The following is a 15017-nucleotide window of genomic DNA, read 5'->3' on the forward strand; positions in this document are numbered from 1 at the left end:
AAAGGCGTTCTTTTAAAACGCCTTTTTAAAAAGAACGTAGCCCAGGGGAAAGAAAAAGAGGCGGGCCCCTGCAAATGTGGGTGAAACTAGACTTGGGAAGCGTTTCGTTTCAGCACTTTGGATTCGCTGGTTCTGAAGAATCATTTTACGACGCTCTTGATTGATCTGTTGTTGTTCACCAGCATTTTCATCCGTCAGTTTTGCTTGGGCACACCTCCGTTATTATTCACGTCACTTTCTTTTTCCTTGACCTCTACCTGGTGATGGTTCTCGAAGAACCTCTCTTTGAGACTCTCCTTGTCGCCTTGTACCTGCGTGGCAGTGTCAGCCTCCTGTCTTCACAGCTCACTTTGGTGTGTAGGCTTTCTATAAATGAACATCTCATGTCCGACCTCTCTGCCAAGCCGCATCCTGAATTGTAGCTGTCTGCTAGACATCCCTCCTGCATCTCAAACTCAGTTTGGCCCAAACTGGGCTCATCATTTTTCCCTTTGTTCTGCTGAGTTTCTGGTTTCTATGGAAAGTGCCGTCATTTTTCTGGTGTCTCAAGGGTAAAAACATCCAACACTTTTGAATCCCCGTTCCCTCTCCCTGTCTTCCAGATCGTTCAGCTGTCAGCCCTATTGCCTTTTCTGCCTGTGATCGCCACATCCTGTACAGATGTCCTTGCTTCCCGGTGCACCGCCCATGTCTAGCTCAGCGCTTCATCCCCCCTTGAGGCTCCTGTCTCTCCTTGTGGGCTCGCCACAGCCGTGCTGGGAGTGCAGCTGTGAACCAGCCAGGGAGTGGCCAGCCCAGGTCCCTGTCCTGGGGAGTCAGACATCTGGATAGAGCTCACCTCAGAGGGGAGCAGGACACAGCACGAAATCCCAAATGGCTTGTGGCTGAGCCGTAGCTCCGGGAGGTGAGGCTGGGTACGTGGAGAGGCATGGCTTTTAGACTGATGCTCAAAGTCAGGCAGGTGCTTGTAGTTCCAGGTGATCAGCCCTTTTGGGAGCAGAAGCCAAGCCAGCAATGGAGGGAGGACAGGCAGCAGGTCCATTTCCCAGTGGAGGCAGCTGATAAGAAGTAGGCAGGGTCCAGGTCTGAGGTTCTGGGTAAGGGAAAGGAGGGCTCCTCGTGCAGAAACCCAGAGTTCTGCCTGGGCCGACCCGTGCAAGCAAGGTGGCCGGTATGCTCGAGGGGTTCATTGTTCGTCCTGGATTCAGGGTGCGTCGCAGCCCTGGGAATTCCTCAGCTCTGGGCCTTCACCTGTGTGGACCTGACATCAGCCGGGTGTATGCCTCCTTCTCACAAAGGTTTAGATCAGATACCGCTTCTTTCTCGAAGCCGTCACTCATTCTGCCCAGCTGTGATATTCTGTCTTGGACTCCTAGAGCCTTTTATTTCACCTCCCTTACTGCACTTTCCACTTTCCACCTTGGGCTATAGTTACTTACGTTGCCAACTTACAAGACTAAAAGCATTTTATGGGCTGGAGTCAAGCCTGAGGCTCTCACAGTTGTGTGCCCCAGTGGGTAGTCCCTGATTTCACCCAACAATGGATACACTGCAGTTTCCCTTTATTAGTTTCTCTGAATCGGTCATTCAGTAGCTGTCAGCCTCCACGGGTCTGCTAAGCTCACTGTAGCCTTCCCACATCCTGCTAACCAAATAGTTCCGGTTCTTCTTCCCCTGGGCGCTTGAACCCCTTATGCTTCGAGAGGCCACAGGAGTAGTTCTGCGCAGTGAACTGCGGAGGAAAGTGACGCGTGTTCCCTCGGCCCAGAGCCCTGAGGCCAGCTCGAGACCCTTCCGAGCTCTCTTCCCTCGGGCTTGGCAATTAGCAACATTTGAGATGTTGGCCGCTCTGTCATCCTAAGTCCTCTGAATAAATCCATGAGCAGAGACCCCCTCGCTGACCTGTGATGGACTCCCAGCATGAATGACAAATAAGCCTTTGTTGTTTTTCAGCCACTGAAATCTGAAAGCCGTTATTGCTGCATGACCCAGCCCAGCCGAACAGACACATTTATCCTGATGGTTGATCAGCTCTAGATACAACGAGCACATCACCGAATCCTGCTGGCTGATGGGTGACCGGAGGGGAAGGCGGAAGCAAGGGGCAGCCACGTCTTTAGGTGGCAGAGTGCTTCTGTCAGCAGTGCAGCCCCGTTGGTAGCATCTCACTGTGGAGTGCCAGTAACAGACGCAGACATGCAAGGACGGATGGTACCCTCCACTTTCCTCTCTGTGGGCTGCCTTCTAAATTAATTAAAAGCTGGGGATGAGCAGAGAGGCTATTCTATTAAGTTAGAATGTTCTTTTGAAATTTGCCAGTCTGCAATAGGATTTTCTTATCACTCAGCCAAGGCGTGTTTCATGAGAACTCGCCGGATTCCTCTCCTGGTGGGCAGAAGCGTCACACTTTCCAGGTATGAGTGGATGGCCCATTTGCCTACAGATGCTTTGGCATCTGGAGGGGCTGCTTGTTGAGTCGAACAGCTGAGGAAACAGCAGAACCCCGAGAGCCAAATGCTCTGCGAATCACCAGCCTGACAAAACACAGGTGGCTTCCAGCTCTATGGGGTATTGCAGATATTCCTTGGGCAGAATGAAAAACAGGTGGGACCTTCTGCTGTACCCTCTGATTAAAGGGAAGTCGTTATCTATGTGAAACAAAGATTCAACATAAAAGCTTGGCGGCCTCCTGTGTGTGTGCTGACTGATAAACCTCAGGAACACACGAGGACAAGAGGAATGGGTCAGGACAGAAATTTAATTGAATAAAAACTCCAGGCTGTGACAGGGACGGGAAGATGCGAAGCAGTAATTAACAACATAATTTTTTAAATGATACAATTAATTAACATTCTGAGTATGGGGGGGGTGTGGGTGGGGGTAGGCATCTTTCAGCCCAGAAACACTGCTAAATAAAGAAGGGAACACAGCATTAAAAAAAACACAATAAAAATCTATGTGCAAAGGCACTGATTATTGCGACTTCAGCAAAGCTCTCAAGAGCTACCCAAGAGGTTTCTCATGACAGAGGAAACTAACCAATGAATCAACCATGTGTTTCATTTTATTCAGGAACTTGTAATTCATTTTATTCTCATCTATGGGGGAGAGATATTGGGCTTGATAATGAAGTTGGCACACATTCAAGTTTCGTTCCCGTTTCAGGCTGAGGACCCAGAAAGCCTCCTGAGGTGGGCTCCCGGCCCATGGAAATTTACCACCTTACGGCTGTTGCTGGAGCTGGGGTGGGGGTGGTTGGGTAGGGTAGTGTGGGGGCTGAGCATAATCTGCTCAGGAAATGAATTTCCGAAACCACTGGGAGGGGCTCACTGGTGTGAGAGATGGGCTTGGATAGAAGAGGAATGTCTGAGAACTGTAACTAAGTCCGTGATTCACCGATCACACTCCCTTCTCCAAAAACTGAGAGTGGTCACGCTCGCCTGCCTAAGGGTTTAAAGATGACAGCTGCACAAGAACGTTGAGCTCACTTCTGGAAGAACCTCTTCACACTAATTTTGGGGCTCCTTATAACCCAGGAAACTCAATTGTCCCCTTCATAGATGCAGGACCCACAGCACCTGCTTGGTCATTGAGGTGGCCATCTTGGTGCGGTCAGTCAAGAAAAGTGAAGTGATGTCCTACTGTGAGTCTTGCCATGACCTTGGATTTTTTTCTTGCTCTCGAGAGACTATCTAGCCTCTGGACTGCCTAAGAAGGCACAAGACATCTGGGGAGAAAACTTGTCTTTATGCCAATGGCACAACTGCCCCTAGGCTAAGGCTTAGTACAGGGTGAAGTTGGGGTTTCTCTGCATTTACTTTTCCAAGCCAGAAACTTCTTTTGCCACAACAGCCTGTCACCTCACGCCCAACATGGTCATTTTAGGACTGGAAGGAACTATCCAAAGTTATACCAGAAAAGAAACCTGATAACTTGGCTTAAAATGAAAGTTACTTTATTGAGTTGCATCTCCTAAAGCATGTGACATATAGAAAGAGTAAGACACAGGGTGTGTGAATAGCTTTTACGTTCTTGACCTTCCATCGTTGAAAGAAGGGGTGCTTAGGCAGACTGGCCTCTTGCAAGTCACACACGCAGCTCTGGAAATTAGCATTGTCTGGTTGCAAATGGAAGTGGAAACTCACCTCCACACACATTTACCAGGGCTAAACAGACTGATGAGCAAATCAACCTAGTTAGAGGGGGTTAGTGGGAAGAGCACTATTATCTCAGTAGAAATGCACTATTACAATACAGAATAGTTTAAACATTTTTTTTTTCCACTAAACTGTATTTGGCCTAAGGTAGAAATCTAAAGGAAAAAAAAACAAAAACAAAAAACCCTTCATTACCACTGAAACAAACACATACTGAAGTACTTAGTAATTTATAGAACTAAAGTGTAAGATGAATATTGTCCCAGCATCAAGGGAGGCAGACACAGGCTTAAGCTGACTGCATTTCTATAAACATGGACTCTAACGATTACTTGGATTTCAAAACTCCCCACTCAGAAAAGAACATTTCATCTGGGTTTTTCTTTGATCCGTGCAGGCATTTGGAACAACTGCTGGATACTTTGTGGGGATTAGAAAGCCATGTATAATGCAGAAATCATTCTGGAACGCGTGTACCTCCTTTTCTTTGCCATGAAGGTTACTTTTGAGAACAAAGATCATGTTTTCCAAACAAATACGGCCATGAATTGTGAGGCGCAAGAAAACAGACGGCATGTTTGGTTTCAGCAGAATCGTTCCTAAAGAAAGTGACTAAGTTCTCCTGGGGAATACAGACATTTTCAAATTATGAAGGAAGTCACCGTAGAAGGGGAGAGAGGAACCCTGCACGACCCGCTGAAAAAAGTTCACAGACACCACAGGGCGCTCGTGATTTCAACATGCAACCTGCTAATGTCACATCAGCGAAGAGCCTCAAAGAGTTACAATCAGCCTTGGAAAGGCTCTTGGACTGGTTTGCAGCATTCCTGCAGGCCACGGAGAAAGCAGCCATAGCTCCAGCCTCCTGCCTTCTTCTCCGGGGTAGTAGAGCTCCGTGGAGACACAAAATTGCAGAATTTCAAACCCCTCCCCCCCCAAAGACAACTATGCCACATCGTATTTTATTGAACCAGCTTCTGGGCTGTCTACGCTTTTGTTTTTCCCCCCTCCCCGTACTTTTTTCTTCTTCTTCTTCTTTTCTTGACAGCAGATCCATAAAAAGTTGAAAACCACAAAAAAACATCACCGTGGGAGACAGAAAAGACGAAGACAGATCTGACCACACGACAAGTGTCTCGGCCGTGACCTACACAGGAGCAGTTAAAACTGCAGTGAGCAATGTGCTGCCGGCCGCTGCACAACACTGTTTAGAAGGTTGAACAGTTGAACGAGTGCAAAAAGAACGGTGCTGAGCCCCGACTGTCGCTTGGCCGTGCCGCTCATGGTGTCAGAGGCAGCTTTGGAGAGGGACTCGAGCTCTCGCTGTCTAAGCTGGCAGCTCGGCCCTGCCACTGTGGAGAGGAGAAGAAGCCGGTTATCGATCGCCAGGGGAATTTATAGTTCAACTTCTAAACTTATCTGGCCCATGCACTGAATGTACCTTTCCCAGCTTCTCGTAAGCTTTCTTGACTTTTGCTGTCAGCCATGCAAAAACGTACATAAAACAGCTTTAGGTCTTCTAGGTGGCAATACCTGATTTTTAAAAAAGACATACTGTGGAGATAAAGCTTTCTTCCGTGTGTGTGTGTGTGTGTGTGTGTGTGTGTGTGTGTGTGTGTGTTGTAATGAGATATGGTGACTGGGCCATCTCTGAGTGCTTCCACCATTTTTCACACTGAAAACTGGATTATGTAAGCAGCGAAAGAAGCAGTGTGCAGAGTAGACACCCTTACTGCCAAGAGCCCACGATCATGAATTATTAGCTATTTGTCTGGGAGCTGTTAGTACAGCTCAAAATCTGATACTGCTTTAGCTCTGGGCTCTGGTCTTCAGTCCGAATGCTTCCTAGGGGCGTTCATACTGCACCTGTGAAGAGGTAGGAGGTGCCAGGTGAGGCAGCCCCTCCTCCTCTCAGGTGCCTCCACCTTTGTTCTCCTCAAAGAAGGGGTTCTTCTTTGAAGGGGTTCTTCAAAGAAGAGCTGCCTGCTCTCAGCCCGGCCCTCATCCCTCTGAAGGTGGGCATAACGGAGTGAAGGATAGGGCCGAGGGTGGATGGACCCACGCTTGGACCGTTCAACCCTTCTTTAAACTGAAAAGCCAGTCAGTCACAGCTGGTGCAATGTTTTCTGGGCAAGGAGCTGACCCTGGGGGTGTTCTTGACCCATCTGGGGGCTCTAGGACTTCAAAGAGAGTCAGTGTCCACTGCTCACGCCATCCTTTTTGTAAGCTAAGGAGACCCAGTACTCTCCTAGGTGCCCACGGGACAAGGCTCCAGAGAGAGAGAGAGAGAGAGAGAGAGATTAGGGGGTCAAGATGGCCTTTCTGAACCCGAAGTGCAGCCTCTCCTACTTCATGTGAGCTTCAGGGGTCTCCACGGTGGGGTGGTGGGGCTGAGTAGAAGCTGCACCACGCGTTTGTTCATGTGTGAGGGTGGGGTGGGAAGGGATACAGGTGTCCCCTCAACACAGCTATTTCTAGACAAAGCCGAGCCACCTAAGGAAGAGACCGTTTGCCACCCCGCATCTCCGGTGGAGGAGATGGGACACTCACCACGCTGAGGAGCGCCTTCCTGCTCTAGTTCTAAGGAAAGCCTCTGTTTTCCTTCCCCAGGCTCAGGTCTTCTGGTCCCTTAGTGCTCCCTGTTCAGGCCAACCTGCAGATCTTTACAACTAACCACAGGCCGTAAAACCAGGTAGGGATGACTCCCATTATATGACTTAGACCTGAGCAATCTTAGCATGCCAGACCCGGAGGCAGGCCTGGGAGATGGTCCAGTCAAAAGCTCTTGCCCTTGCAGATAAGAAAACAAAGATACAGAGACCTCAAGACATAGCTAGCAAGGGGCAGAGCCAGGATCCGAAACCAGGTCTCCTAACTCCCAACTCAGGGCTCTTTCCACGCCACCCTGCCACCATCTTGGCATCTGGCCACACCAGGGGAAGAAGGGGACACGAGATGTAATAGACACCTAACCTCTTTGGGTCCATACCAGGTACTTACTCCTAACTCCAGGTGGCAGTCTCTCTGCTTGCAGCATCCACGTGAATGCAATCACAACCGAGGGTTTCCCTGGTGAGATAGTTTAGATAAATAAATGCCTCGCTGTGGAGCCCACTGTGACTTCTGACTCAAGGGTCTCTTAACCAGAAGGTGACATAGGACCATTACTAATGCTGTCACTTAACAGACCTCCGTTGTAGACGTTCTACTTTTTCTGTTACAACCTTTAATGTTGGTAAAAGGTACACTGTAATTACTGCCTTCTCCCCTGGGTTAGCACGCCACTTACACAACCTGATTGATAGGTCCGTTCAGAGGAGAAAAAACAAAATGGCTCTACAGAGTACCTGTTTTCTTTTATATAACAGCCCAAAAAGAAGGCATACGGAGCATAATTGTTTATCCAGGACAAATGAAGAAGGCCCACGGGCTCCCCTGCTAACCCCGAATGTTTCCTATGACAACAAACACAGGGAGGAGATGGGGTTCGTGGACAGTGGGAAGGTGAGTGATTCCGGGGGAGCTTATCACGGTGGCTGTGAAATAGCAGAGAACTGGTCCCCGGCACACAGGAAGATGGTTGTTCCAGGGTGGCTGCATTCCAGTAAGATCTTTTACTGTTCTGAAATGGGTCACATTCCAACAGAGATCTCACATCTCTGGCAGATGATCTGAAGTCGGCCCTTCAGAACAAAACCCTTTGGAGAAGGTCGCTGGCCAACGTGGGCTGTGTGTGTGGTGACAGAGATGACAAGTAACACGGGGCAGCAGCGCCGAGAGGGAAAGGGGCACAGCCGCTGCCACAGAAGGACGCTCCCCGTGGCTTAATCAATTTGTATTCATGGAAATATCCCAGCAGGGAAAAACATCTTCAGTTAATTTGTTCTCCTCAACCTTATTTAAAAACCCCAAACACGCGGCCAAGTAGGGTGCCCTCTGTTCTCATTAACAAAAAAGAAATGATCACAGCACTTGAAACTCTTGTAAAAAAGGTGCAATATAAACACAGAGTGCTTTACGAATACGATGGCATTTATCTTCCCGGGAGCTGGAGAGTAAGATTTCTTCATGTATTATACAAATAGGGAAAACATGTTCCAGCAGCAAGACTCTTGCTCAAGGTCCAGAACAGGACGGAAAAGAAGGCAGGATGTGAGCTCTAAGGATAATTGAGATGACTGTTCAAGTTCAATGCATCCCATGAATACAAAGAACGTTTACTTGATATTAGCCTGGTGGGTTGTTTGATGCATTTTTATAAAGATACTTAAACTGTGGGTGCTAAAGGTGTAAATAATGAATTTTACACACATTTGTACCGAGGAAATCCTAAATTGCCAACACGCATGTCATTTTCAGCTTCTTCAGACAGAGCTGATGATGAGCTGAGCAGAAAATGGCAGGATATGAGTGGGGGAGGGGGGCAGTCTTGGAAGCCTGGGGTTCGAAGTCAGGAAAAAAGCAAAACCCAAAGGATATAAATCAATTTATTCTCCTTTCATTTTCTACGTACGGTTACTTTCCTTTACTGTTTCATCAAATATTCATTTTCAAGGGCTTGATGCTACTTTATCTTTCTTTTGCAGTCTGGACAAGTGAGCCAGACTCACTAAAGAAACAGGATTTGGAATCAATTATTTGGCTTAATTAGGTTGTATTCATCACGAAGGACAGTGTTCAGGGGCCGAGTCTTACCATCTCCCTGCTGTCGGCACCCACCTCCAACCCCAGCGGCTGCTGGTCGGTTACTTCTGGTTTGTGCACAGTCCAGTGATGGGTTATCGCAGAGCCAAGATTAGAAAGGGGATGTAAGGTGCCGGCTCCCCAGCCCAGTCATCGTTTAGGGTCACAGCTGTCTAGAATAGCAGACATGGCAGGTGCCCAACCCCTCATTTGACTGACCAGACAACTGAAGACCAGAATGGGACAGTGAGTTGTCTGAGGCCACACAGCCCATTTGAGGCCTCTTGGCTCCTATTCCATGGTCCTGCACCTAACCCGTCCTGCACATGGTAGCATATTCTATTCTTAAATATCGCCAAAGGATATTAAAAACGGAAAGGGGCACGGCACCAGTGAGGTACACTCAGCGAGGCGCCAGATATTGTCTCCAGGTAGTCTGGAGTTCTGCTCAGTAGCTGCTGCTTGTGCAGGTGGAGGCCAGTTGTGGTACCTCACCCACACTCTTGCAGAGAGAGCCTTCTGGAAAAGAGGGGGCAAAGGCTCCCTGGGGGCTAGGAGCCAGACAGCTAAGGGACTGGCCTCACTCATGAGAGCTCCGCAGCTGTGGTGAAACCACATGGCCACCACAAGATGGAAACGGGAGGCCTCAGATCGACAGGAACTTTGCATCTGTGCCTCACTCCTCCTGGGGGCTCACAGGCCTCACCGCAGGAGCTGTGCAAAGCCACGTGCCTACCTGGGGAGGTAAATCAATTAGCCTGGCTCCGGGGAGGCTTCTCTCCCCCAGGATTCCACGAGTCCAATCCCCTGAGCTCTCTGTCTCTCTCGAGACACCTCACACTGCTAGAAACAGGTGGACACGGGCTTCTCCCCCCTGAGAAGGAGAGGGAGTCTACAGGTCCTCTGGGTTTGCTATCCACACCTTTATACCTTTTCTGTGTGGTGACTCTGCTTGAAAGCTGAGGGGCCATGTGGTGGCTTTAGGTTTTATCAGTAAATTTTCCAATTGTATACAGCTCTCTAGCTTACTGGGCTGGGAGCCTGTTAAGAGGAGTGAATGATCACCTGGCTTTCTAGGAGAGGGACTGGAGTATGAGATATTCAAAATGAGGTTGAAAGCATGCCTGGCCACTGCTATGTCCCAACGCATTTGAGAATAAGTAGGCCTGGGGCCCATCAAGGTGATAAATTACAGAAGTCCGGTGGAGGTGGAACAGACTATACATGTCACTGGAAAGGACATTTTCCTCGCAATTGAGAGAGAAATGACTGGCTCAAGGTTATACAGCAGGTCAGGAGAGGCCAAGTCTGGAGCAGCATCTCGGGACCCCCTCAGACAGTGTACTGTCCGTCACGTCTCTTAGAATCCGGCCAGAAAGTGTGACGCCTTGAAACCCAGCTCTCTTCTCCAACAATGGTGAGAAGCAGCATGCAGGAAAGCAGGCTCTGCTCTCTGGTGAGCTCCCTCCACGCAATGAAAACTGCCCTGACTGCCTGGCTGGAGCCTCAGGGAACTCACTGCTCCAACAAGGGTAGAATTTCTTGCCAAGTTCTGATCTCACCCCCTTTGGGGCCTTCTCCCCAAGGACTGCCTTGGCTCAGGGGCTTGGTGAAAGCATTACGGACCTGGCCTGGGGAGGGGAGCGGGGGCTGCTGGGAAGGCCTCCTCCAAGTTTCTTTTTTCCGTTTAGAATTCAGTGTTGCTTTTGATATGCTCAACGCCAGAGGAGTTTTGTCAGGTGGCTTCCCACCGCCTTCCTCCTTTACCTCCCTGCCTGTTACACTGGGGGAGAAGCACATGGTCCCGCACCCCCCCCGGGGAAGGACCCACAAAGGCAAGGCCTTGCAGCAGCCGACGGCCATGCAGCAAACATGCCAAGGCCAAGTGTGACCTCACCCACCTCTTTGAAGGATTTCTTTACCTCCACCAAGGAGTGCCAGTGTGCGATGGGCTTCCGGGGGTAGGCCAGCATCTCGTTCCAGTGGTCTCTGCCCAGGCCCTCGGCACTGATCCCCACACTGCAGACGCCTATGATCTCATTGTGACCCACTCTGAGGGAGAGACCAAGAGCCGGCATTGGGGACCAGACATGCTCTTAGAAAGGGAGTTCTCAGGGTCTGGGACTCTGCCCAGCGGGGCTAACTCAGAACACTGAGCTCTGAACACAGATGCTTGGCAGGGCCACAGGATGCCCGCGGTGTGACGCCTTGTCCAGCCAGCCTCCTTGGGTAGACACTGGACACAGACAGATGAGCAAAAGGTTAGAAACTCGCTTGGAGTCTCGGGAAATGGTGGGCAGATGGCCTGCTTTGGGGAGTCGGAGAATTTAAGTCTCTTCCCTCACTTGACTTGGCTCGCACATTCCACCCACACTTGAGACATCAGCTTTTGGAAATAAATCAGCCTACTCTGAGCACCATTTCTCCACGCCCCCAGTGGCTGGGATGTGATTTACTCACTCAGCAAGAACATCAATCATCACTCAGATGTGTTCACCGCGCACCTACTATGCCCAAGAACTTGTCCTAAAAATCCTGGACTGAGACTTTGCTGCGTGGTTTCTATCTCCTTCAGCCAAAGTGCCAAGTGGAGAGAGGAGTCACAGTGGTTAGAGCAGTCAGAAAACATTTTTGAGCCGGTCTTGATGGAACAGCAGGGTTTGGATGAGTGGGAGGGAAGAAATCTATCCAAAAAAGGAAAAATCAAGGGTGGACCTGCTGGGTCCAGATTATGGAAGGCATGGAGAATTCAGGGGAAGAGCCATTGATGGTTCTTGGGAAGCACTGGTCCAGGAAGAAACTGGACTTTTCTTAGGAAGGCATGCCTTTAGCAGGTTGGCTGGATTGAGGCAGGGCGTGACAGGGGCAGAGGTCATCAGGGGGCTGCACCACCATCCCCGCCCAGGAGTGGTGGCAGCAGCAGAAATGGAGAGGACGAAGAGGCATTTTAAAGGACCGATGACGGGACTTCATAGCACTTGGTGCCAGATGGAGGAATTGGAATAGTCTGGGGTAATTTCAGGGAAACTAGTGGGTGGAGCTGCCCTGGTGGAAATGGAGCAGCTGGGAAGTGAAGCTTGAGCTTCTGCTTCAGGGAACCCATGCTCTTCCTCAAACTCCTGTACTCTTCTTGGGTGGAGTCAGATTGAGGACCCCCCATGAACCACGAGGTCCAAGGTCAAGGAGCCCTGCACTGCATCAGAGAGGGGTGGGGGGTGGGGACCCGTACCTACCGGTCATAATCCATCACTGAGATGAGCAGGCTGACTTGGTCCATGTTCTCTGGAGGGATGTCAAAGATGATGGCCTCATTGTAGGTGGGATTCAGGGTGTTCTTCTTTATGGTGGTTTTCTTCTTCTTCAGTCTCCGCCCATCACACAGCAGGGACACTTTGACATATGGATCTGTGCCGATGAGGGCCGTGGGAAGGGAAGGGAGTGTGTTAAACACATGTCCTCCAACATCACGGGCAAGAGAGGGACAGAAGCCCCAGACCTCCTGGCGCTCGTCAGATGGTATCCACGGGTCGCAAAAATAAGTAAGCCACCGTGTATTTATGTAGCACACCTGTCTCTGAGGACGCCGTGCTTAATAAACTGAGTCTTTAACGACCTCAGGGTCCTTGGGAGAGCGCTTAATGGGCTTGCACTAACGGGGAAGCAGACCTGACACCTCCCCAGAGGTGTGCCGTTTCATGCCCTAAATCTCAGCTCCATGAGGGGCACTGGCTTCAAAGGGTGGTGAAACCGAACAAATACCTTTCGCTTACTTGGCGTCCTTCTCTCTGGGTACAAAGGACCCGGGGGACAAGGGGTTGTCAGCATTATTAATCAAAGGATAGGGAGCTCAAAATAGAATTCGATGACCCCCCCAAGGAAGAGCAATGCGTCAGAGTAAACGAACAGTGGCAATCAGTGCTGCTCGAGTCCTCCCCGCCTGACAAAAGGACGATGGGTCCCATTGTCCCCAGAAGCTCATTTCCACCTGGCTCCAAGAAGGGGAGTAGTGGCCTTGCTCTCTGCTTCCCCGGGAGCCATTTCCTCCCCACAGGGGAGGAGGAAGCCTGACATTCCGGGCAACCGGTTGACATTTCATTTCTCAGTGGGATCTTGGATTCTCTCCATCCCACGAGAAGACATCTTTTTACTGGACATCCCCGGGGCCGCCCATCTTTGTTTCTTCTTTAGTTTTCTGAATGGGTATTTCCTGGTCATTTTTGTACCCTGAAATTTTCTACTCATCCAAGTGAAGTGACGCCTAGTGTATCGCATAGCACAGGTGTCTCGGTCACCATCATAATTGTTATTTACGCTGCACAACTCAAGAAGTGGGAGGGCGAGTCACAGGTAAGGACAGCTTCTGAGACTCCAATGTGCTGAGACACCTTCTTGCCCAGGAGCGGGGGCTCCTGTGAATCTGTCAGGAGGTGGGGCCCGAGCCACCGCTCCCCAGTTCCTCAATTCACAGGCGTATGGGTCTGTCTCCCAGGCACCCCAGCACCCAGCAGGCCCGCGTGCTCTCTGGGCATCGTTCGGGTGGCAGCTGCGGCACACAGCTATGGGGGAGCTGGAGAGAACCGTGAAACCTGATCAGAAACTCCAAGCCTTAAAGGGATTTCCAAAGACACCCAAATGAGCCACTGACTAACCAATGTGACAGCGGCATCTGTGCCTTAACCATGGGGACTGGGTTTATGGAGGAATTGGGAGACCGGAAGGTGTTTAATCAGTCTGCGATCCCTGAGGACCCATTTGAAAGGGTCCTCTCTCCGGAGGATTTTCAGTGAAAGGGAAGGAGGCATTCTGAGAACCGCTTGGGACAGCTTTTTGGTTCTGCAGGCTCCATTCCCTATGGATATGCCTGGGATAGAGTTCAGGTCTAAGCGGAAGCAGGGAAGCTAGCGCCCAGAGCTGTCGTTAACATGGCAACTTAGAAACTCCTGACGGGGGTGTACTCCTTTGGGAAGTGTCTTCAGGCTGAGACTGCTCTTGTGCTGCCTCGACCCCTGCCACGCCTGTTAACATGCACTTCCACGGCAGACCGAATTCCCATGTCACTGGGCTTGGGAAAATATGGCAGAGCCACCTATCTAATGGGCCACTAAACAAAGGCCTTATTACATGACTGAGAGATCCTCAGCTTCCTTCCCCAACCCTATTCACTGCGATGAGGCATAGCCAGTTTATAGAATCCAGTGGGCAGGCTTCTCTTTGCAGGAACCAATGATGTCACCATCCTCCAAGAGGCTATTCTCTAGGGTTCTCTGAGGCAAAACTTTGCAGCTTTTAGTAGAACGCTGGCTCCAGGCGACCTCCGAGATCCTTTCTTCTCTAACAGCCTGTGCTGTTCTATGCAGCTGAGGGTGGGGGCACGAAGACCAGAAGCGTATTTCAGTCACATTGTCAGAGAGCCACCATGATTTGGTATTTAGTATGTGCGGGCTCTGTGCTAGGAGAGCTACATACATCGTGTCATTTCGATTCCAATTTCATCCCTGTTTTCTAGATAGAGAAACTGAGGTTCAGAGAGATGCAGAAACCTGCCTAAGCGTTGCCCCCTCGTCTGTCTAACTCCAAAGCTCACATTTTAACCACGAGACTCAGAGCAGTACAGACCTTGGGTGGGTCTCCCCACTTACCATCTCTTCGCGGCGTCCTGATCCTTATTACATTTTGTATTATCTTTATTGTTATGTTCCCAGTACATAGGCTTAGAGAACTGATTCACAGCCAGTTTAGATGCAGGAGAGTGGGCAGATCCTTGGTTTTAGAGGTCAACACCACACAAATCAAGAACAATGAATAAGCTCCATTCACTCCCTAGTTTAGTCAAACCTCAAGCCATCTGGGCTGATGGGAACATCAAACTCATCCTCAAAAACAGGAGATGTAGTTTGAGAGGCTCCTGGCATGTATGCTTCCAATGTATCACCCTCTGACAAGGTTCCTTATGCTAGAAATTCATTCATTCATTCATTCAATACACATTTATTCAACGCTTAATGTGCTCTATGCACTGTTCCAGACACTTGATTATATCAGTGAACAAAACAGACAGAAATCCCTGACAAAACGACGACCCCTGAATTTTCAGAATCAAGCTGAGATTTAACACCAGATTCCAAACCCAGGTAGAAAATAGGGGCAATTGTGAGAGGAGGTTAGAGCTTAGCAGGA

At 49.8% G+C, this 15017-nt stretch overlaps 1 protein-coding gene across 1 annotated transcript in view; it reads right to left on the minus strand.

Annotated features, from left to right (window-relative positions):
- Nucleotides 1–3008: 3008 nt before the first annotated feature.
- Nucleotides 3009–15017, minus strand: part of SYT6 (synaptotagmin 6) — a 53211-nt gene continuing 41202 nt past the window's right edge. The window contains 3 exon segments of the mRNA XM_033092016.1: nt 3009–5509; nt 10742–10892; nt 12074–12245. Coding sequence (XP_032947907.1) covers nt 5438–5509; nt 10742–10892; nt 12074–12245 — 395 coding nt within the window. The 3' untranslated portion in view covers nt 3009–5437.

Source organism: Rhinolophus ferrumequinum, chromosome 22 (assembly GCF_004115265.2).
Source record: "Rhinolophus ferrumequinum isolate MPI-CBG mRhiFer1 chromosome 22, mRhiFer1_v1.p, whole genome shotgun sequence".
In the NCBI taxonomy this organism is placed as follows: Eukaryota; Metazoa; Chordata; class Mammalia; order Chiroptera; family Rhinolophidae; genus Rhinolophus; species Rhinolophus ferrumequinum.